Genomic DNA, 22816 nt, shown 5'->3' with positions numbered 1-22816 from the left:
ATCCTGTGGCCTGGGATGACTCTCCATGCTCCTTTCCAGTACCCTGGGACCACACCACTGCCTGCTGTTCTGCCCTTTATTGTTAGCAGGCCAGGCTGAACCTCCAGCCAGGCTCTGGTGAAGCTCCACGTCTGGGTGCCTGTGACAACTGGCTGAAATGTCAGAGTGCCTTGCACAGGTGACCAAGGATGACACTTCCTGCTCCTTGCTGGTTCGCTCCTGCAGCCGCTCCTGCAGCCGCAGGATGGCTAAAGGGTAATGTTTGCGGTGTCGCTGCCGGGCTGGTCTCCTCTGCCTGCTCGGATTAACCCTGTGTCTCCCAGCTGCCCTTTCTGGTCTCCTCTGCCTGCTCGGATTAACCCTGTGTCTCCCAGCTGCCCTTTCTGGTCTCCTTGCTGCTTCAGCAGTTATCATGGCATGATTTATTATCAGCCCCCGGTGTGAATATGCCCTTTGAAACCACACAGTCAGGATGCTGTTTTAGCTGACTCCTCAGTCCCATCAGTTCTGACTCGAGTGCCTGACTTTAGGAGAGGGTTTTTCAGCTTCCTTTAATGCATGTGGAGCTTTTCCTGTGCAGCTTCTTTTCTGGTCTGTGCTGAGAACGTGAGATCTCAAAATCCTAAGAAAACAGGTAATTTATTCTGGCACTTGCAGAGCCATATCAGGTGGCTTCCTGCTGCCACTGCAGTCAGAGCTGTCACTCCAGCTCTATAGGAGAAAGGCCCCTGGGAGACAAGCTAGGGCTGAGAACATAACATTGAGCCTTTGAACTTGTCTCCTCCCAGGGAATGTTCTCAATTCTCCCAAAAGAAGAGCCTCCTTTCTGCCTACACTTAGTCAATGTGCCCCTAGGATGGGTTGGAGGCTTCTGTCTTTTCTCCTGATTACCAGCAATAAGTCTGATGTACAGAAGCAGAACATGTAATAAGATCAGCACAATTGTCATTTTGGTGTAGATTGTGATGGTTTCAGTAATAGCTGCACTTTTGTATTGCTCTCATCCTTCTGAAAACCTTAACTTTCCTGACTTCCCTTGTGCTGCTTGGGACCTCATTTGCCATTTCTTGCTTTGTTTCCTCTGTTCTATGTAAATCCTGCAGCCAAATTAAGCAGTGTCTGAACAGCAAAGAGAGTCTGTGCATCCTGAACACATTTGACAAAGATGTCATGTATTCTCATCTGTTATTAACAACTTTGCCTGCTTCGGCTGGCATAATTAGCCTTAAATTAGACACGTACTTTGCAGTGTCTAGACTTCATCTGCCTGTGGAGATAGCAGGTGGCTGTGTGCCATCCAGGGTCTCAGTAAAGTGACCAAGAGCAAGAGGATGCTGTGGAGCATCGCCGAGGCCCTCCCAAGCAAAGTTACGCTCAGAGGGAGCTGTGCAGATGGGAGCGAAGGTGGTCAGGTCCCGGTGGTCTCCTCGCTGTCACGACTCACTATTGCTTCACTTGTAAAATCAAGACGACAGAAAATGTCAACCGTGAACCATCTGAACTTTCTGCTCTGCCCCGCGGGCCCGGGATAGGGAAGTTTGGGCATTTCGAATTTCTTTTTTCTTCCTTCCTTCCATCCCTCCTTCCTTCCTTCTCCCGAGTGAGAAACACTCGGCGAGCTCTTCCTTCCCCGGCCGGGGCCGCGGGTGGAGCGGCGTGGCCGCGGTGCCGGCGGGCGGAGCGCGGCTGCGGCCGCCCCCGCCGAGCCGCGGAGCCAGCGCCTGCCTCGGGCGGCGAGGGGCAGGGCCCCCGGCCCGCCATGGCGAGCGGGACGCCGCTGTCGGGCGGGCAGCGGGCGCTGATCCGGGAGAGCTGGCAGCGGGTGAGCGGCAGCCCCGTGCAGCACGGCCTCGTCCTCTTCACCAGGTGAGCGGCGCGATGCGGCCACCGCACCCCGGCGCCGCCCGCCCGCGCCGACCCGTGCGGGAGGGACGGACGGGCTCCGCTTCTTGGACAGAAACGCTGCCCCGTGCTTGGCACGGCTCCCGGCCGGCTCCCTCCCCGGCCTCTCTCCCCTCCCGCGGCTGGCGGTCCGGGGCGGCCGGAGCCGCTCCGCCGCCCAGCCGCAGGTGCCGTGGGGCGGCGGCGGGCCCCGCTCCGCGCCGCTGCCCTGCCTTTGCCGTCCTTCGCCGGTGAGAACTTTGCCGCGCGGAGACGGAGAGCGAGAGGGAAGATGCGGGCGGGTTTTGTGCGTTTCTGCCCGCCGATCCCCGCCTTGCCACCTCGACTTCTGCTCTCCGAAGGGGCCGCCCTGTCATTCCCTGGTCGGGGAAGTGCTGTGCAGCCCCAGGAGCAGACCTGGCCGCCAGGGAGGGAGTCAGTCGCAGGGCAGGGGAAATGGTGTGCCAGATGGAATGGCTGATACCCAGCTTCTTGCCTCTCCTCAGCAGATTATGTGCCAATTATGTGAAGAGAAAAAAGGAAAAATCAATGAAAAGTCGTTTAAAAAGGACATTTGGAGAGTTGATAAGCAGCTTTTAGAGCGAGAGGGATCCAAATCTCCCAGGGCAGGACTAGACGAGTGACAGCAGCGTGGGGGAGAGAGAGGGGTGCAGTAGTTTAATGTGCAGTGTGAGGAGAAGAGACTGTCTTGCCTGAATCACAGGTGGCCTGTTCTATCTGCCTGGGTGGCTGCTATTGAGTCCCATTTGTGCCTGACATACACTGGCAAGGGAGGATGGGGCAGGGGGAGAGGAAATGGGAGCTGGTGTCGGGGAGTGGGGCATCAGCTGAGTTTGTACATTCCCCCCTTGGTCCAGATGGCTGCTGGAGCTTGGGGACCTTCCCTGGTTTGGGAGCTTTTGGGTTCAAGGGGATCAAAAAGTGAGAATGGGAATAGTTGAGATAACAGCCAACTCTTTGAGGAGAAGGGCCAGGCTGGAAGAAACTCCAGAGGGTTGGATGCCAGTTCTCAGGTGCCATAAATATGTATCTGAGAGCTGGGGTTATAGACTAGAGAAACAGAAAGGTTTTGTCTATAGGCAATCTGGATTGCCCCAAACTAAAACTTTTCAGAACTTTTGGATCTTTTACAGATGGAGAGAGATCAGTAGGTGGGAAGAGAGGCAGAAGTAGGCTGTGGGTGTGCTGCTGATGGGGTGAGTGGGACTTTAAATAAAGCTGAGGAAGTAAGAAGATGGGGTGTTCTTTCTTGCTCTTGCAGGCTGTTTGACTTGGATCCTGACCTGCTGCCCCTTTTCCAGTACAACTGCAAGCAGTTTGCCAGCCCTCAGGAATGCCTGTCTGCCCCTGAGTTCCTGGATCACATCAGGAAGGTGAGAGAGAGGCTGTGGCATGGCTGGAGCACAGCCTCCATGGAGAACGAAACTCTTAGGCAACGATTTGGGACTGTGGTGTGTCTGACCAGGGAGCACATGGGAAGTCTCCTCCTGAGCTGGTAACTGCAGGGGGTTACTCGTGCTAGCAAAAGGCCAGGACAAAGTGTCCTACAGCAGTGGGGAGGGAATGAGAATGCAGGCTATGGTGGCTAAGAGGCACCATGCTGATTTCTATGCCCTCATCTCAGAGTGGATTGCTTCCTGTGAAAGCTGAAAGAATCCTTCTCCTACAGTGGAGGTGCCTCAGGGAGCTCACCTGCATCCAGGTGAGGACTGAAGCTCTCTGCTTGCCACACGCTGGCCAGGAGGTGGCACAGAGCTGGGCTGTGGGCCAGGCTACCCTGGACCTGCTGCTGTGGAGAGGTTGTTGGTGCAGCTGCAGAGCCAGCAGGCCCACAAGCACCTCTCAGAGAGCCTCCGAGGGACTGCTGCAGTTCCCCTCCACCCAAACACAGAAAGGAGCAATGCTGAGGAGAGGCTCTTGCAGGCACAGTACTCCTGGTGCAGCAGAGACCCTTTGCTGAGCCCTGAAGAGAAGCCACACCAGGACAAAGCACAGCCTTGGCTTGCAGATGCCTTCATAAACTGCCTGGCTCCATCTTTAAACCAGCTTGGTGCTTTCCTTGCCTGCCTTTATTCCTTGTTAAGAGGCTGTTTCAGGACTGAGCTCCTCTGATAGCTGCGAGCTTTTTGTTATTTTCCAGCCTCTCTTTATTGGCAAAGTTAAGATTATTGCCTTGAGCTGAAATAGTTTTTTGCTCTTGTTGGAGATAAATGGCCTGTTGAAATTACAGTGCACAATTCTATCACCTCTTGGCTTTGCCAAGATAACCATGCCCTGGCTTTAATCTCTTCTTCTAATTCGTTGTGTCTGTTCCCTTCATCCTTCATTAAATCTTTTCTGTCCTGTTTCCATTTGACTCTTAATGCTCCTGGGAGGCTATGGTATGTGTTCTGCCAGACCAGGTCAACAGACCTGGCTGTACTCTCTATCCCATCTCTTCAAAATGCCTTGGCTGATCTTAGAATTGGGGTGGCCTTATTCACAATCGCACCATTTTGGCAATTTCTAATGGGAAACTCTAGTCCTGGCAACTTCTGGGGTTCCCATGCAGCTGTCCTGGGGTCCTAGGAGTTGTAATGACAGCATCAGCATTAGGTCATAACCTGCAACTGCTCTGCTGCATGGCTGTTTGTCCCCTCTGGGACAGGGTGGTCAGCAGTGCTGCTTGCTGTGCAGCTCTGCTAGTGTCCCATGGAAGGATGTGGTGTGTGCTGCTGCCAGCCTCACTGATGTGGCACATGGATCACAGCAGAGCAAAGAAAAGCTCAGAGGGCATCTGGGCTGGGAGGGGGTCAGGCTGACAAGGGTGAAGTAAAGGATCAGACACTTTGTTTCCTCTGGGAGGGAAGCTGAACCTTTCTGTTAACGCCATTCTGCCTTTCTGCTCCTGTGCTAGGTGATGCTGGTGATTGATGCTGCTGTGAGCCACCTGGAGAACTTGTCCTGCCTGGAAGAGTATCTCTGCAACCTTGGCAAGAAGCACCAGGCAGTTGGTGTGAAGGTTGAGTCTTTCTCGGTGAGGTTCTCTCTTGTGTTTGTTCACCCCTGCCTGCAACCCTCAGCTGTCCCCATCCTTCCTCTGGGTTCAGCTGTCTGGAGAGAGGTGATGGCTCAGGCAGCCTGTCCAAGGTGCTGATACCAGTGTAGTGACATTGCCCAGTGAGGGAAACGTTTGAGCTCCCCTTTTTTTTTGCCCCTGCCCAGTAAGCCCAGGCAGAAAGGATAGATGGGAGCAAAGCATTTCCACTGTTTGAAGAGGACCATGGCTTAGGACACTGCAGTCTCTCCTGTGCCACAGGGCTGCAGGCTCAGCCTTTGCCCTGGATCCTTTGCATCTAATGCTCTGGGCAAACCTCACCACACCTGGAAAAGGGAGAATCCACCTCTCTGTGTCTGCACTGGGATGGGGTTGCTGCACCTCAGCCCCTGCTTCCTCCATGCCAGTAACACCCAAGCATCTTCCATATGAAACCCTTGATTGCACCTCTCCTGCTATCAAGCACGGACAAAAATGCAGTGGGAAAGGGTGGGCTGAAGAAAAGCTTTCTAACTCACATATGGCTCATTCCTATTGCTAGCTTTTGTTCTTTTGGTCCCTTTTGTTTGGGGTATGATGCCCACCAGCCCTGTGCTCAGTGGGAGGATGCTCCTGCTTGGGGCTGCTCACAGCTCTGTGAGGAGCAGTGCCCTGTGGAGAACCATGAGAGGCACTGAGACATGCCCTAAGCATCCAGCATGGAGTCTGATCCACTCTCCTGGCATCAGGGCATTGCTCAGCTCTGCTGCTCCACAGCTGTGCCACGGGATAGGGCCAGGCACCTGCACCTGGGAGCCACAGAAACAGGACATGCACCTCTCCCCTGGTGTTACAGGTGCAGTGTCAGCCCTTGCTCCCTGACTTCCACTCCACGCTCATCCATGGGGAGGCCATCATAGGGCAGGGGAAGAGGAGGACATGGGCTGGTTCGGGGCCCCCTCTGACAAGCCAGGGACTGGGGGGGCCTGGTACTGTTGGTGGAAGAGGAGCAGGTGCCCTGCAGCTGGAGAAGTCATAAAAGGTGGCAAAGTGAGATAAGAGACTGAATGTCATCCTCTGGTGCTGAGCTTAACCCCTCCTTGTTTGGTTTGCAGACTGTTGGCGAGTCCTTGCTGTACATGCTGGAGAAATGCCTTGGTGCTGCCTTCAGCCCAGAGGTGCAGGAAGCTTGGAGCAAACTCTACAATGCTGTGGTGAAAGCCATGCAACGTGGCTGGGAGACCCTCCCAGAAGGGGACTAGATCCTGCCAGCCATCCCTATCCCTATCCCTGACCATGCAGCAGTCCTGAGCACGGCGAGTCTCAGGCCACACTCGCTGCCTGTCCCCACCTCTGCCTTTGTGTGTGCACCAGCCCATGGCTGCCTCTGCCACTCACACGTGCTGCGGGGCTCTCACGTGGTTCCACCCTGCTTCAACACGAGCGTGTCTCTGCCTTTGCTAAGGGCTGGCAGGGCATGTCCCTGCAGCAAAGCCTGGCAGTGCCACAGCACAGGTATGCCACCCTGCCCCAAGTTCCTTCAGGAACACCAACACCCAGGTACCTACTCTGGGTTTTAGCTTGCTCATCTTCCCTCGTCTTGCTACCCACCCTAGGTAGGCGACAGCTGGCATAGGCCTCTTGGGCTTATTTGCCCAAAATCCTATTTGCTGTGCTTTACCTGCCAGGTCTGACACTGCTCAGTCCTCCTGTGCTGCTGTACCTGGTTCACCTGTAGTAGTGACAGATTTGGCTCCATCCAGGTCAAAAGGCAGCAAGAGAACGAGGCTGGTCACACCGTGTGGCTGTCCTCAAACCTTGCAGAGAGTTTCCCCCTCTCCCTTCATCAATATATCACTACCATATGGTTAATCCTGGTGCTTCTTTCTGCCTTGCCTCTGACCTGGATGGGATCCCTGGCTTTTCCCTGTGTCAGGTTGGCCACAACCCAGTAGGTTTCCTAGGGATGTTTCAGGCACTGGTGTCACATTAATCCCAAGGTGAAACTACTTTTGGCAGGGTTGGGCTGCCAACTGAAAGGCTTTGTGCTGATTTGGCCAGCTGGTTTAACCTTAGAGCCATCTGAAATGCAGCAGCAACAGCAGCAGTAGCAATGTCTGTTTACTGCTTTGTGTTAAGGAAAATAAAATAAATCCAAGGAAAAGATGTCTTAAAAATGAAGGTTACAATCGTGTCATAGCAACAGCTTCCAGAAATTCTGGCTCTTGGCCAGAGGAAGCATAGCTGGAATCCTTCTGCTGATGCTGTCAGAATCTGGAGCGCTTCCCAGCTGCTCACGGTGCCCATCTGCAGAGATCTTCACCCTCACAGGAATGAGGAGACAGCATCTGCTAGAAGAAATCCCAGAAAACTGCTGAGAGGCAGCACCTGAGGGGTCTGTGAAGGAGCTGAACTTGAGCACTTTGAGGAAGAGTTCATCTTTACGGGGAAGTCACTGTGGAACAAGCAGAACAATGTTTCTTTCCACCATTAGCCCCAGAGAAGGACATGGAACAATTATTCAGTTACAGACAGCACCCTTTTTTTTTTGCTTCTTCTTCAGGACAGGAGGAGCCTAGTGTTGAGGTCTGAGATGGCCCTGTTCTGAAGACACATTCCTTCTATTCTCAGATCTCCTCCACTCTGGGGTGGGAGAAGGCTGCCTGCTCAATGTGACTGCTCAATGTGATGGGTCTCCTAGGCCCATGCCATGCTGGGGATGATGGGTGGCCTGTAAGATGGGTCTCTAGTGCCCTGCCACCAGGCCTGATAGTAGCCATGGGCTACCATCAAAAAGCCCTCCAGCTGTGTTTGGGAGGGAAGGCAATAGGTGCTGTGAACCAGGCAGTGAACATCCCCAGGTTCCTTGTCTTCCCCATGGTACCATGTTCTGCATCTGCAGCCCTGCAGTGTGCTGGTGTCCATCCTGGCCCATGGCTCTCTCCATCAGCTGGGTCAGGTGAAGTCCTCCCCATTCTTGCACCCAGCAGTGAGGGCTGCAGGAGCTGGGGCTGGGGTGAGACACTAGCTTTGATGGCATGGTATGGGGCACAAGGGTTTGGGAATGGGGATGTCCTCTTTGCAACCCTGTTATGGGGCATCAGCCTTCGGCATCATGGGACATCTCCTGGCTCCATGTGACAAGTAGGCAGCTGTGTGATGGGTGGGGTATGGGTGTTACTGCCCAAACCATTCCTGCTCCCTCTAGCTTTCCCAGCTCCTTGACTCCTGCTCTTCTGTGCCACATTTTATGTAACTCCCAAGAGAACTGGTCTGTGTGCCTCTTATACCCAGCTGTACTGTTTATTAAAAAACAACAGTGAGTCTTTGCTGGTTTTGATGCCTTGTGTTTATTTTGATATAAAAGGACCAAGCAGACCAGAAAAAAAAGGATGACAGAGAGGGGTTTGCTGGTTTCTTGTTGATTCTAGCTTTGGAGATATTGGTCACTGGGAGCACTTGTGTAGTGTGGCTTTACTGACATGAGAAGGCATCCACCATCAAAAACATGTTGGGAGCTTTTGTGCCTGGTAAATGAGTGGGTGAGCAGTGGAGGGGCTAACAGAGACACCCTGCTACTGATTCCTCAGACCCTTCAAGTATAATAATCTCTAATGGAATCAGAATTTTAAGAAATCAGCCTAAAAATCCCTTTTCTGCTGTTCAGCTGCTGGTGTGGTTTTTTTTTTTTTTTTTTTTTTTTTTTTGTTTTTTTTTTTTTTTTTTTTTTTTTTTTTTTTTTTTTTTTTTTTTTTTTTTTTTTTGGTTTTTTTTTGGTTTTTTGGGTTTTTTTGACATAGCACAGGCTCACCTGTTGCTGGTCACCTGCAGCTGGTCGCCCATTGCTGGTCATCTGCAGCAGCAGAGCATAATGAAGCCCTGTCTGGCTCCATGGAGCATCATCCATCCTGCCAGCTGGATTGCAGTCATTCCAGCAGCCCTGCCCAGAGAGCAGCTGGTGAGGACGCAGGAGGTTCTGTCTTCTAGCATGTTCTAGCTTTGACATGATGGGTTTCCAGCCCTGTGAGAGTTGGGCACTTGATGCTGAAGAACGGTGACTAGAGTGGGGAAGCCAGCTCAGGGTCTGTAATAGCATTTTCCAAAGGCTGGAAGTCCCAGCCCTGGCACAGGAGAGAAGGGAAAACATCCTGAGAGAGCCACGCTGCTCATGTAGGATGGGCTTGTCCCACAAGGCAATGTGTGATGGGCTGTGAAGGGCAAGGAGAGCAGCAGAGATCTGAATGCAAAGAAATACCCCCTTTGGGTCATTGATAAAATGAGTTTTCCCACTCTTCCTGGCCTCAGGACTGATGGTGGGAGCCCAAACCTGGCACTGCAGGGAAGGGCCAGCATGGCAGCCTCCAGCAGCACTCCCATCTTTGACTGCCTGTGCCAGCAGGGAGGTTTGCCACAGCTCCCACAAACTGCCCCTTTGCTGTGGCTGCTGCCCAGTGGGGATGCTCCCGTCACTGCCTGCCACCAGCTGGCACAGTGGGAGGCTCCATGCATTGCTGGGCCCCAGCTGTCAGGGGTTCTGAGAGTGCAGGCTGCAGTCAGGGAGAGGGTCCTGAGCGAGTTCCAGGTGGAGGAGCAGTGTGACGGGGCTGCCACCCCTCCCTAGCCCCTGAGGGGCTCCCCGGTGTGAGGCTGCAGCTGGGGACAATCACAGCTCCCAGCCAGAGCTCCTGCCCCGCTCCTGGCACAGCCAAGCCCTGTGTTAACTCTGCTTACCACCCCTTACAAACCGTGGGGGGTCTCTGCAGGGGCATGCGATGGGTTTTAAATTTTCCAGGTGTTCACCCAAAGGGAAGCCCTCCCCATGCCTTCTGCCCTGTGCCATAAATGAGAGTGGCAGGGCTCACTCCAGGGAAGCTGTGAAGGAGCCAGCAGGAGGAACCTGCTGAAACCAGAGGCAAATCATTCAAGCAGGAATTCAGGTAAAAAGTGTGTGTTTTGGGAGGGAGGAGGGCAGAAAAAAACACTGTTCTCTCAAAATCTAGAGGACTTCCAATATGGTGTTCACCCCCTTCCCCAGAACTTGCTGGTGGGTAGTCAGCTTTGGGAACACCTGCTCCATCCTCAGATGGGATGGGTTCCTCCTGCTCTTGACCCTTGCTGTGGTCCCAGCGGGGCTCCAGGCCACCCTCCTGTTACCCTCAAGCAGCATCTGCACCTTTGGTGGTGTTCTGAGCTAGCTCTGCCAATGGAGTGACCGCTGACAGAAGGGGGGCAAGACAGGCACACAGCTGTCCCAGGACTGCAGCCCACCCCCAATAAGAGGATGGTGCCAAGGGCTGTGCCATTCTATCTGGGACAGAGTGAGGTGCTCTTCCACACCTGAAACTTTGCTGCTTCTGCCCACATGTTGGGGTTTGTTTTTATGGGGATCATAGTGGGCAGTCTGCAGGTGGGGATGTGTCCAAGCATTCTCTCTGCCATTGAAGCATCTGCAGGACGTCCCCAGGCAAGGTCAAAAGCAGCCCACAGGTGGGAAAAAGCTCCAGTGGCAAGGGTTCCCCCTAAACCAGTGCCAGGAAAGATGCATGGGGGTGACGACGCCAGGCAACAGCTGGGTGAAGTCATTTTATTCAAGGCACGGTCATAGCAATAAATCACGAGAAGGTACAGACCTCTGGCACATTCCTATAGTGGGGCAGCCAAGGGCAATCAGACCAGCAGCCCGAGCTCCCGAGGACACAGTGCCACTAGCAGGCACTTGCTTCTACCCTCAGAGAGGCCACCAGCATCCCCGTGCCCTGCCTGGGGCTGCCTCTGGAGCAGGCAGTGAGGGGAGCAGCTGAGCTGTGTGCAGCCACAGGGGCACCTGGGCAGGAGGCCACAAACCCCCCAGTAAACTTTTTGGGATTAGAAGGGTGTGTCTGAGCTCAAGGCTCCCCGAGGCAACCACTGTGGCTAGTGTGCCGCAGCCTCTGCCCCAGCATGCAGCAGCGTGGGTGGGACAGGGGCCAGGGGACTGCCAGCTGGCTGAGCAGAGATCCACCAGCCCCACAGGAACGTCCTAAGGGCCCCCTTAAGCTCTCCCTGCTGGGCTGCCTTTTAACCTCCCCCCAGCCGAGAACAGGCACCCTACCCCTCCTCCCAGTGGCACTACTAAAGCTAACCAGTGCCATGGCTGAGCATCTGCCTTCACACACCAGCACTCTGCATGCCAGCAGCCCTGGTGCCAGCAGAGCTGCACCTCCCACCCTTCCCTCCCTGCACTGCCCTGGGATGATGGCAAATCTAGTTGCTCTGAAGCTAGCAGGAGAATCAGGGACAGGAAAATCAGCCCCGAGGCCAAAGAAGGGCTGAATGAGGAGCCGGCATGCCCAGGTGGGCTATGGTTGGAGAGGAGCTGAGAGGATGAGGATAAACCCTTGTCCCCAGAGGCCACCACAGCTACTCTGGATGAGCTGGAAAACTCCAGAGAAGCTGTCTGGGCAGGAAATGGCACATTTACCTAATCACAGCAGGACTCACACTTGAGAGGCAGTGTGGCTACTGGGGGAGCCTCCCACAGCTGCAGCTTGTGGACAAGGGCAGGCGGGATGTGGTGGACCAGGAGAACCTGAAGTCCAGGTCCTGCCAGCCTCCACCTGTCCACCCTGTTCTGTTGCATTAGGATGGAGCTATTCTGGGTCCCATGGGCAGCCCCAGTGAGAGCATGAGCATGATGGGGTGCTGCCAGGAAAGAGGACTGAAAAGGAGCTATCCTCAAAGACATTAAACACACTTGTCTTTTGACCTCCCACTTCTCCTCAAGAGCTCCAGGGCACAGGCATTGTGCAGCAAGATGGGGGGGTGGGAGGTCGAGGAAGAGCTGGGCTTGCATTTGATGGCTGCCTTGGTACAGGGCTGTTGGTGCTCATGTAGGGGCTCTGGTGGCAGATGGAGGGACCCTCACCTCCTCCACCAAAGCACACGCATGTCAGCAGCCTGCAGGCCAGCAGCAGGGGAGGCAGCAGGACAGCTGCCTGAGCACTGGATAGATGGGGTGAGATGCAAGGGTTATGGGTGGCTGTCCCCTGCCACTGAGGACCCAGAGGACAGCGTGGTGGCAGGCACATTCATCTGGGCTGTCTGGGCTGCTTCCTCCTCTCAGAGGGGACAGGGCCTCCCTCCTGCCCCCAAAAGCATGGCCTCTCAGAGAGACCCTCTCCCTATACTGCTGCACCCCCTCTTCCCCACTGTGTGCTGGAAGAGGCAGGTGGGGACAGGGGGACACTAGGGGGCTCAGCCAGTGCAGGCAGCGGGAGGGACCATCAGACCCTCCTGCCACTGCCCATGCAATGGGGTCTCTCCCTCACATCACTCCTGTCATCCCCTGCCCCGTCAGCAAGGTGGCCCCACCAGTGAAGGGAAGGCTCCCTCCTGCCCCACGGCATGTCGTCCGCTCTCAGCACAGTCAGTTCCCAGCCTGTGGCAGGGATGTTCACTGGTAGCGAGCCTGGCTCTCTATCACAGGGCCGCTCCTGTACTCGCCCTCCACGGTCTCCAGCTCTGTCTCAAAGCTCTGCAGCCCCCCATCCTCCCCATCCTCCGCTGGCTCCAGGTGGTTGCCCATGGTGCCATAGGACTGGTGTGCCGGAGAGGCTGCCGGTGTCAGGCTCAGCTCAGGCTCCTGCAGGACAGTGGCCACAAAGAGCTGCCCCGGGGGGCAGTGGGACATCAGGACCCAGGAGAGCAAGATGGCCCCAGCAGGGCTGCGGAGGGGTACTCACATTGGAGTTAGGGGTGGAGGAAACGCTGCTCCGCTCCACATCATTGAAGGTGCCCTCAGACTGGTCAGACATCTGAGGAGAAGGAGGCCAAAGAAGAAATCACAGTTTGGAGGGCCCGGCTTTGGCCAGGGACAGCCAGATGCTATCTCAGATTCCCCATGGTAAGCAAGGAGGGGATTCACTGGGGTGAAGGAACAGAGTGGGCGGCTGGATGTGCTCACCTGGTAGCTAGAGGGTTTCCGTGGCTGCAGCTTCTTCAAGCAGAGGCCAAAGAAGGAGAAGATGATGCAGGAAAGGAGGACCACAAAGGTGAAGAGGGTGACGGGCCGGGTGGGACCTATAGCACAAAGACACTGGGGCAGCACATAAGCCTCCAAGAACCTGCTGTCCAGCTGAGCCCCAGGCTGGTGCCTGCTTTGGGTTTTACAAGCTCTCAACTCCCTTCCCAAAATACAAGCTGCCACTTCCTTCATCTGCCAGGTCTTCACACCACCTTCCCCCTTACCACCCTCCATGCCATGCCTAACTCAAGGGTGACACCAGTGGCTCATCACCCCCAAACACCAGACACGACCCTCAGCAGTGGCAGGGCACAGCCCCAAGCTCTCCCTACCAAGGCGCAGGACGGAGAAGAAGAGCAGCCAGAACATGCAGAGGATGGGGGCCACCACCACCTGGCTGATGGCGGCGACGTGGAGGCGCTGGTTCAGTTTGGTGGGGATGTACACGTAGTAAATGTTGTACCGGTCAACCATGTGCTTGAGCAGCATGTAGAGCAACCCTGGTGGGACAAGAGGAGCCATTTGGGTGGAGGGCAGTGGGGACAGCCAGGCCAAAGGGAGAGCAGGGCAGGCCCTGGGAATGATGCCCAAGGGTTCTGCCCTGTACCATGCAGGAAGCCTGCACTCCCATGCTGCTGCTGGTGGCTAGGACAGGCTGTTCTTGGCATGGCTGGGACATGGGCATGGGATCATACTCACCAAAGGGGACGATGATGGGGCAGGTGATGCTGTAGGTCATGACAACAGAGAAGATACAGCAGGTCCAGGCGTACTCTAGTCCAAACTGGAACTGGTATGCTTGGCTCTGGGGCACAACCAACAGCGTAATTGCCACCTCTGTCACTGCAAAGCCTGTACTTGCCTCTGCAGCCTGGCCCACAGACTGCCTCACCCCCACTAGCCCCCAGGGGGCCAGAAGAAGTCCCCATAAGCATCCCCACAGAACCATGACAGCCTGAGTTTCCAGTGAGTGCATCTCTGCTGTGCTGGGGGTCACGAAGGCTCAAAGGGGACCAGAGCCACATACCCGCTTGACGTGGAGCCGCTCGGGCTCCGACTTGGCAAAGCAGAGGCGAGCAGTGTAGACGAGGAGGCCTGGGATGCGCAGCAGCTCCATGGCCGTGCCAATCAGGCTGGAGGTCACTACATAGTTGACGAAGAAGGCGCCATTGTCTGGGAGGAAAACGCACCTGCCCCAGGGACAGAGAGGTGACACGGTGAGAGAATGCTCAGGCAGGAGCTGCAAGAGCTGCTGGCGGTGGACAACAGGTGCTCCCGCTTGCCTGGGAAGTTTGGGAGCTTCCTGCTACTCACTGGAACTTGATTTCAGCCTCATCCAGAAAGTGGGTGTCGAAGAGCCAGCGGAAAAACAGGTCCAGGCTGGAGAGGACAGAAGAGGAGCAGCTCAGACAGAGGGGGAGCAACAGAGCGATGTGAGAGACACCCAGCAGGCATGTGCTCTTTTGCCCTGTCCTGAGCAGGCAAAACCTTCTGCACCCTACACTGCCAGAGCAGCCCCTTCTGCCACACGAGACCACTGTGGAGTGTGTGCTCACCTCCTGGATGGCCAGGATTACTGTAGCTGGAACTATGCAGATACCTGACCAGGTCCCTTTAGGGTCTGCTGAACCCAAGCAGCAGCTGATCAGTGCCACGAGCCCCCTTGGGTCAGCTGTGGCAGCCTGGTAAACTGCTCTGCTCCACTCCTCTGCAGGGAAGGTTTCCATCCACGACCACGTATGAGTGGCTCAGCAGTGCTAAAGGAGTGTTTTTCCTCCCTAGAGTTCACTGTGTTTTGGTGGCAATGAGATCTTAGCCCTTTGGGGCTGGATTGCCGGGGCGAGGGTCCTAGGTGTGATCCTGGCAGCTCAGGAGCAGGGAGAGCAGCCTGGCAGAGTGGTCCATACCTGCTCAGACCCAGCGAGGGCAGGATGATAACCATGAACACCAGGAAGAAGAAGCACTTGTGCATGGTGATCTGATTTTCACTTGACCTGCAGACAGGGAAGACAAGAAAAGAACGTTGCACTTGTTTGGGAAAGAGCAGCAGGTGGGGTGAGGGCCTGGGCTTGGTCTCGCTTTTCACCAAGGAGTTACTTCCTGCCTCACAAACTGTGTGCATTCAGTCTGTGCCTCCACAGGGGCCTTGCAAAGCCTCTCCCAGGCGAGGGTGTGTCACCATGAGGAATCTGCTGTAGCCTCTCATCTTCATCTTTGCCTCTCCTATAATCCCTGCTGGTATAGACACCCAGCAAGAGGCAGATGGGTGTCTAGTATGAGTTTATGAGTTCCTGCTTTCCCCAGAAAAAGGAAGGGAGGTGGTGACAAAGCTCCTGCAAGGACTTATCAGATGAGGCACAAGGCTTGGGGCTGCTGGAGGGTCAAGACAAAGAGAGCACATTGTAGGAGCTGGGCAGTTTCTCCTACTTTAAGCATCTTGAACCCATAAGCATCTCTGCCTTGGAGGGCTGGAAGCATGCCTGGGATGGCCCTGCTGCTGCCAGTCCACCATCACACCAACCCTCTTACAAACTTCTTCAGATCCATCTTAAAACCACCTGACTTTGTCAGGAGCCTGAGAGTGTTGAGGACTTTGGGAAGGAAATGGCTCCTTTGTGCATGGACTTGGGGCTCTTTCAATGGAGAGAAACACCATGGGGCTCTGCTCCACTGTGGGGGTCTACTGCTCACTGCCTGCCTCCCTGCAGGCTGGGCTCCCCTTCCACTGCAGTTCCTCCCATCTGTGGCAGCCCTGGGGGACTGTGGGGGCCAGCCCCATTACCTTGTCCAGTGAGACTCGAAGAACGCTGAGTAGTAGACAAGGAAGGGCAGGAAGACGGAGAAGGCCCAGAGCAGCAGCGTGGGGAAAAACTGGGTGATGATGGGGTTCTGCAGGAAGAGAGAAGCCAAACACCCCCTCAGCAACCCACCACAGCACAGCCATACAGGAGCATCCCCTCCCTGAGCAGGGGCATTTGTTTCAGGACATGAGAACTTGAGGCCAGCCAAAGGCATCACAGCCATGTTCTGAGCCCCGGTGCCACCCAAAAGCTCACAGGTCAATGAGCAAGAAGGGGTTGTGCTGCTGGCAACTCCTGACATCTCCTGAGCTCTTTCCAAACTTGTCTTCTTGAATGGACAGCAACCTGCCTGCCTCCATGGAGGCATCAGCACCAAATCAGGTGCTGCCCCAGGGCTCTGCCACTGGAAACACAAGGAGAAGGGGATGGATAGCAAGCACAGACACGACCTCATCAATGACCTTGTTTCTCATCAATGCCCATCCTAGTGATGGCTCATCTTAGGACAGTGTAGAGCTAGTGCCCCCCACCTGTCACAGATAAGCCTGGAAAGTACAACCTTTCAGGAAAATTGGCATGGGTTAGGGACTACCTTGAGGCTCTCCACAGGGTGTGTGACATTGAACATGTCCATAGTGTTGACAATGATGGCTGGTGTTGTGAGGAAGAAAAGAAGGATGAACAGGCAGATATTAAGCAGAATGAATCGCACCCACCACGATGTGCCACGGACTGATAAATTCTCCCTGTAAGAGGAAAACACAACTTGAACATGATGAGGAGGAAAAGCCCTGTGTCCTGGGCCTCCCAGCACAGCTTCATGAAGCTCTGCCTCCTGCTATCTGCATCCAACCATCCTTGTCAGCAGACATTGTTCTGAGCTCGCCCTCTTCCCCTCCCCATGCTGCTTTGCTGTCACATGCAGAGCCCCCTGGACCAGAGAATAGCCACAGCGCAGGTCCATACCACCAGGAGGCTTTGGAATCAGGCCAGAGAAATCAGAGTCTGGCAATCTCCCCTAATCTCAGCTGGCTGGGCCCTGCCACCTTTGGGATGATCACTGCAATCACCCCTGTTGACTTCTGCTATGACAATAGGAGGGATTTTCAGCCCCCATGACCTGGGAAAGTGTCCTACAGATACAGACACAGGTTCCCTACAGCTACATGGGCTCCCTATAGCTATGGGTATAGGCTCCTTATAGCTATGGACATGGGCTCCTTATAGGTATGGACATGGGCTTCCCCATATCTGCTTGTTCCCCCTTCCTCCCTCCCTTCCGCCATGGGGGTTCACCAGATGATATCACTGGGTGAAGGGGCGTAGCGAACACCCCAGTGGTGTGACTTGACCACGGTGGTGACAGAGGACTGCTGGGGGTGCTTGCGGCAGTGGATGTGGTTGTAGTCCTTCAAAATCCTGCAGGAAGAGGGAGCCAGGGGTCAGGTCTCGCTTCTTGTGAGACCCTTCCCACAGCCTTAACAAGGCAGCCAACTCCACAGATGGCAGAGGCATGGAAGAGACCGACCCACTGCCTGGCTTTGGTGGGAAAAGCTGGCAAGGTGCCCCAGTTCCCTGGCAGTGGTGGCCAACAGGCTGAGGGACATCCCTGTGGCCATTGCATGAGGGGCACTCACACAGCTGTCATCCGCTCATCCTGGAAGGTGACGAAGGCCATATCAAGCCGCTTGAGTGTGATGCGGTTGCGCTCCGCGTTGAACTCATCTGTGAGCTTCTCCTCCAGCTCGCCGTAATACTGCTCAGCATCCACCTGTGGAAGCAGCCAGGGCTGTGCTGGGCAGGGGCAGGGGCAGGGGCAAGCTGCCATGCTCTGCCTTGCCCATGGTACAGGTGTGCTGCCTGCAGCCCTGCCCGCAGCCTCCTACCTCATCAAAGCCACAGAAGCGGCAGCAGAAGATGCGGGCGCAGGGGTGAGTTTTGATCATGATCTTCCCCTCTTTCTGTGCCTTCGTAGTGAAATAAAGCCGCCCCTTCATTGCTTTGCGCCTGCCAGGGAGCCGATAGCAAAGTTCATGTGGGGAGCACCAGGCATACGGACATAAACCCAGACTGGGTGCCTTGATGTGGGGGGCAGGAGCAACACACCCTCCCACAGAGGCAACATGGATGTGCACGCACTCACCTCTCCGCATCCAGCTTCATCAGCTTGCGCACGTCAAAGCAGAACTGGACATTGGTGACGGTGCAGCTGGGATAAGCCTCGCTGCAAGCACAGGGGCATGGTGGCACCAGAAGCCAGGGGACAGGGACAGTCCCTGCCACCTGCCTGCCACCCACCCAGCAAGGCTGTGGCACATGGCTACTCACTGGAAATGCTTGATGATAAGTGAAGGGTCTGTGATCTCCTTGGGGATGTGGGTAACCATCAGTGTCCGGGCGACCTTGGGGAAGAGAAGAGGCAAAGGGATCTGCAGGATGGATCTGTAGGATGGGCAGGGATCTGCACGATATAATGCTGCCACCCTGTCCACTCAGCAGCAAGCTGGGGCACCAGCTGCCACCCCAGAAGCACGTCAGCACAGATCTCCTCAATGCCTAGTCCCAAACCCTGAGGGCACAGCCAGACAATGCCATACCCCATGCAGATGTATACAGCAGAGCTTCAGTCTCAAGAGACAAGACAGCAAGAGAGAGAGAGAGATTTGTCTCGAGGCTGTCACTTTATCCAGAAGCTGGTGAAAATCAGCCACACCTTTTCCTGCCAGCCCAGTTTCATGCTGTTCCTAAAAACCTCTGTACCTACTGCGACCAGCATTTGTGCAAAGCAAGAAGTTGGCCATTAGCAGCACTGAGCAAGGCAAGGTTGGAGGAGGAGTGGTTTCTCACCTTCTCATTCTCTCTGTATTCCAGGTGGACAGAGTGGTGAGCCATACAAAGGATGGTGAAGATAAAATATATTAGGGCAAAGATGCTGTGCAGCCACAGGAGACGGTCTCTGGAAGAGAGGAAGTGGGGATCAGTGAGCACTGTGATGAGCATGTGGCATGGGGACCAGCCTGGCACTCAGCATCTCACCCATGACCACCCCTTCCACCCAGCAGGACCGCCCTGTGCCAGCTGTCAGACACCCCAGGAACTAGAGGGCAGCACCCAGGCTGGTGACTGAGATACTACAGAAATGAGGCCACACAACATCCCCAAGAGCACTTCTGCCAGCAGCGGGGTGCAACGAGCAGTGCCACTGGCTTGGCTGCCCTGACTGTGCCTATGTAGTACAGAGAGACAGGAGAGCCAGTGTGAGTGGTGTGCTGCTCACATGGACATGTCCCTGTCCCCAGCACAGGGCTGTGGTGAGTTCTGTGCCTAGGTGCTCCCAGCAGTGCCCACCACAGCAGCACACACAGCCCCCCTGCCTGTGGGAGCACCTACTGAGTTGGGATGTTGGCGATGGTTGTCCGGCCAAAGTGGGTAGGATTGTGTCCTGCAGAGGAAGAGGAGAAGCAGAAGGTTAAGGGAACCCAGTCCAGTGTGCATGTCCATATTGCAATTATTGGCTGTGGTCTTTGGACCTTTCTTTTCCATCTCCCAGGGCCCCAAGTCCCCACTGCCCTGAATTTCCCAGCTTTTTCCCTTTTATGCTCCTCTGTCACCCAGCTGACGGTGAGCTCCTGCTCAAATGTGGGCTTCTGACAGAGGGTTTTTTGCCTTCTTTCCCAGAGGCACAATGCTTGCCCAAAGGCTTGGAAGCTTGCATGGCACTCCCGAGTCATCCCGTGACAAGGGAAGCACCTACCCAGGAGGTCCCCTGAGAAGTTGACAGGCAGGATGACAGCCACGGAGAGCACGCAAACCAGCATCAGCAGGACCAGGAGGTGCCGCTGGAAGGACAGGTAGGTGGTGGCATCGATCCCACACTTGCTCTGAATCTCCTCATCCCTGGAGAGAGGCAGGTGGGGGTCAGTGCTGGTGGGTCCTCCCCACCACCTCCTGTCATGGGAACACTGGCTCGCTCCAGTCTCCCATAACCCACACCAACTCATGACATCCTGATAGTGGCACAAAGGGTTTGAGCACAGAGGGAATGAGGGACACAAGCAGCACTCCAACTGCATCTCATTAAAGCGGTGGGGCAAGACCATAATGCCAGGCACACACACTTACTTCATCTGGTAGATAGAAAGGAGCCAGGAACAGAATCCCTAGAAAGAAAAGAGTCAGGATGAGACGAAAGCAACTACCCCCACCTCCCTAGTGAGGGACTGGGTCACAACATATGCTGGGGAAACACGCAGAGGTGGTGCAGTGCCTATGGCCAGGGGCTTGAGCAAATGGAGGCAGTGCCCAAGGCAGCTCAGCAATGCTCAGCCCAATGGCAAAGGCAGCTGCCTCCGGAGAAGCAAGGAAAACACACTCCAAAGAGCTGATGGGAAGCTGAGCACAATCTCTCTTCCAGCCCTGAGAGACCATGCGGCCTTCCTGGAAGTAGTGACAAGAGAATTTCTGTGAGTGGGAACAAGGAGTCTGCTGGGGTATAAAGGGACAGGGAAGTCTTTCTACAAACATCAACCATCCTGATGAATGTCAGGTGCATATTTTTGGCTGCAGAAGGATTTGCAGAAGAAGCTGAAGTCAAGCATTAACTCACTGTTTCAGGGGTGACTTTCTGGACTTCAGCTTCCTCTGAATATTAAGGAGCATCACTGCAACAGGCTCCTACTTCCAGAGCTCCCTCCTTTTCCCCTTCCATGACAGTCCCTAACATTCAATGCACTAGCAAGTGCTGTGATGGTACTGCTGTAGAGTGCTACATGACAACCTAGGTTCTTGTGCACTAACTAGCTTATTCCCTGCCATTGTGTACACAGATGGGTTGTCAGACTTTCCCCTGGTGAAGGAGGATTGGGTTAGAAAACACCTAGGCAGACCTGACATCCACAAGTCTGTGGGCCCTGACAGGATGCATGCATGACTACTGAGAGAGCCGGTGGACACCGCAGCAAGGCAGCTCATGGTCATCTCTGAAAGGTCGTGGTGATCAGGAAAGGCGCCTGAGGACTGGAAGAAAGCACCACGCACTGTAACAGATTGCCCAGAGAGGTTGTGGAGTCTCCTTCACTGGAGATACTCAAGATACAATCCTGTGCCATGTGCTCTAGGATGACTCTGCTAGAACAAGGAGGTTGGACCAGATGACCCATGTTGGTTCCTTTCAACTCCACCCGTTCTGTGATTTTGTGATTCTAGTCTTTTTATGCTCTCTACAAATTTCTCCTCAAAGCTGCTCTTCTCTCCTCTTAGTATATTTTACACTTAACCTGGCAGAGTTGAGATTTTCCTCATTTGTGAACAGTTTGACTTTTTAAAGGATGTCTTCTTACTTCTAATAATCTCCCTTAACCTGCTCTTTAGTGTGCTAGCTTTCCTTGTAGTCTTTCTCACTTATTTTTTGATGAGCAATATACATTTGCCTCAAGCATCTGGTACAGAGCCTTTAAACAGGCCTCCTGCCACCTGCAAGGATTTTGCTTCTTTCACTTCTTTCTTACCTAGATTCTTTAATTAGTCATGAAATTTTTTCATAGTCCTACCAGTGATTGATTTTTGAGCTTTTTTTGCCAAAAAAGAAAGAGGCAGCAACATGTGTCAGTCTGTGTTTGTTTCCAGGCAAGCCTGGTGTGCTAGAGAGAAACAGAAGATTACTTTAAAGCCCCACCATGCTGGCATAGGAGGAAATGTGGTGTGGGGGGACTTTATCCTGAGGGGTGGGAAAGATCCTTGTAGACATGCAGTTGGACTCTGGCCATGCATCACACTGGATCCACACAGCTGCAAGGAGAGCCATCCAGCTGTGAGATGCTTGCCAACAGGAGCATCCCCTCCAAACTGCCATTCAAAATAGATGCCTCAAATAATCCAGGACAAAAAACCCTCCAGCTTCCAGGAATTCCCCACTGCTGAAGAGTGTTGAACAGGAGATTTAATTTCTCACCCTTAACTTCTGACCAGGGTTTCTGATGAAGAACAGGACAGGCTGGCTGGGACAAGCCCAGCTCAGGTTCCCTCTGCCACAGCCACTGGCACTCACCACATCCTTGTTGTCGGCATCCAGAGGGCTGCTCTCTGATGGGGACTTCTCCTTCTCGCTCTGCTCTCCATAGAAAAGCGATGTCAGGCTTTGCAGAGAGGGGAGGAGCGGAGGGGTGAGGCAGAAGAGAAGCAGCAGACACGAGAGAATAAGCACCCTTGGAAAAATCCCTCCTAGGACAGCAGCCCAAGAAATGCCTCCCCCCCTCCCTGCATTCTATACTGGGGCTGGTACAGTGATTACTTCTGGGCTTGGGACAAAGGGGTTGCATCTTGCTGCCTCCACACCAACAAGTCTCCCCGACTTCTTTGCGGCCCTGACCCATTATGGGCTCATGGAGCTGGAGCCGTAGCTCCATTACAAGGGACTGTTGAACCAGATATTTTCTATTCCACTGTTTTCAGATGTCTCAAATGGTTTTACAGTAAAAGGAATCTAATCAGAGCTTGCATTTTAAATCTTGATTGCCCTTTGATCTCACTGGTGAAGGGAAAACGTAATGTATTCATTGCCAGATTCAGCTCCAGACTGAGAGGCCAAGAGGAGCTGGAGGGGAGAAGGCAGAAGAAGGATTTTAACAGATCTTACTCTTGTGGGCTGCCCAGCCTTGCACAGACCCCTCCTGTGTGCACCAGCCTGTGCAAAAAAAGATGCTTTGCTGCTGCCCAAGGTGAGCTGTGCTCTGGCAGGCAAGCTGTTGTAGGTAGTACAGCCCACCTGGAAATATGGTCTGGGCTCTACTTTTACCAGAACACTGCTAATTTTTGTGGAATTCTGCACCTAGCCCAAACGATGGGCCAGGCAAGTTGCTGTGGTGACATGAGGAACAGTGTTATTGCTGTGTATCTCTCTCTGCCCTCTCCACCAGGCAGTCCCATTCATCCCAAGAGAGTGGCAGGAGAAGCAGCAGCACAGTCCCCACTGAAAATAGCTCTTTGTCCTTCCCAGAACAGTGTCCTCAATGGCACCAAGAACACTGTCACCAAATGCTGGAGGGAATGAAAGCTAGCCTGGGCTTTCCCTCTCCCTGCAGCAGATGGTGGCTGTGT

At 54.4% G+C, this 22816-nt stretch overlaps 2 protein-coding genes across 2 annotated transcripts in view; one reads left to right on the top strand and one right to left on the bottom strand.

Moving 5' to 3' along the window:
* Positions 1-1759: 1759 nt before the first annotated feature.
* On the top strand, positions 1760-6180 carry NGB (neuroglobin). The gene is made up of 4 exons (XM_041400540.1): positions 1760-1866; positions 3164-3275; positions 4799-4918; positions 6034-6180. The coding sequence occupies exons 1-4, from the start codon at positions 1760-1762 to the stop codon at positions 6178-6180; spliced, it is 486 nt and encodes a 161-aa protein (XP_041256474.1).
* Positions 6181-12350: 6170 nt separating this feature from the next.
* TMEM63C (transmembrane protein 63C) overlaps positions 12351-22816 on the bottom strand; it is a 29690-nt gene continuing 19224 nt past the window's right edge. Inside the window, exons 5-24 of the mRNA XM_041398061.1 lie at positions 21768-21855; positions 19844-19881; positions 19476-19618; positions 19112-19163; positions 18569-18677; positions 18050-18123; positions 17865-17945; positions 17608-17728; positions 17359-17492; positions 17018-17140; positions 16314-16467; positions 15703-15809; positions 14828-14914; positions 14235-14300; positions 13948-14110; positions 13620-13725; positions 13253-13420; positions 12861-12976; positions 12640-12711; positions 12351-12563 (exon numbers count right to left, since the gene is read on the bottom strand). Coding sequence (XP_041253995.1) covers positions 12351-12563; positions 12640-12711; positions 12861-12976; positions 13253-13420; positions 13620-13725; positions 13948-14110; positions 14235-14300; positions 14828-14914; positions 15703-15809; positions 16314-16467; positions 17018-17140; positions 17359-17492; positions 17608-17728; positions 17865-17945; positions 18050-18123; positions 18569-18677; positions 19112-19163; positions 19476-19618; positions 19844-19881; positions 21768-21855 — 2215 coding nt within the window. The remainder of the gene's footprint in view (positions 12564-12639; positions 12712-12860; positions 12977-13252; positions 13421-13619; positions 13726-13947; positions 14111-14234; positions 14301-14827; positions 14915-15702; positions 15810-16313; positions 16468-17017; positions 17141-17358; positions 17493-17607; positions 17729-17864; positions 17946-18049; positions 18124-18568; positions 18678-19111; positions 19164-19475; positions 19619-19843; positions 19882-21767; positions 21856-22816) is intronic.

This window comes from Onychostruthus taczanowskii, unplaced genomic scaffold (assembly GCF_017590055.1).
Source record: "Onychostruthus taczanowskii isolate IOZ18803 unplaced genomic scaffold, ASM1759005v1 scaffold1, whole genome shotgun sequence".
Classification (NCBI taxonomy): domain Eukaryota; kingdom Metazoa; phylum Chordata; class Aves; order Passeriformes; family Passeridae; genus Onychostruthus; species Onychostruthus taczanowskii.
Note: the sequence above shows the minus strand (reverse complement) of the source record. Positions and strands in the feature narration are given on the sequence as shown.

What these genes read in the sequence shown, in the direction of transcription:
- NGB (XM_041400540.1), top strand. Translation starts at nt 1,760, where the DNA reads ATGGCGAGCGGGACGCCGCTGTCGGGCGGGCAGCGGGCGCTGATCCGG. An exon ending in TCCTGGATCACATCAGGAAG is followed by an intron (nt 3,276 to 4,798) that starts GTGAGAGAGAGG and finishes CTCCTGTGCTAG; the next exon opens with GTGATGCTGGTGATTGATGC. An exon ending in TGAAGGTTGAGTCTTTCTCG is followed by an intron (nt 4,919 to 6,033) that starts GTGAGGTTCTCT and finishes TTTGGTTTGCAG; the next exon opens with ACTGTTGGCGAGTCCTTGCT.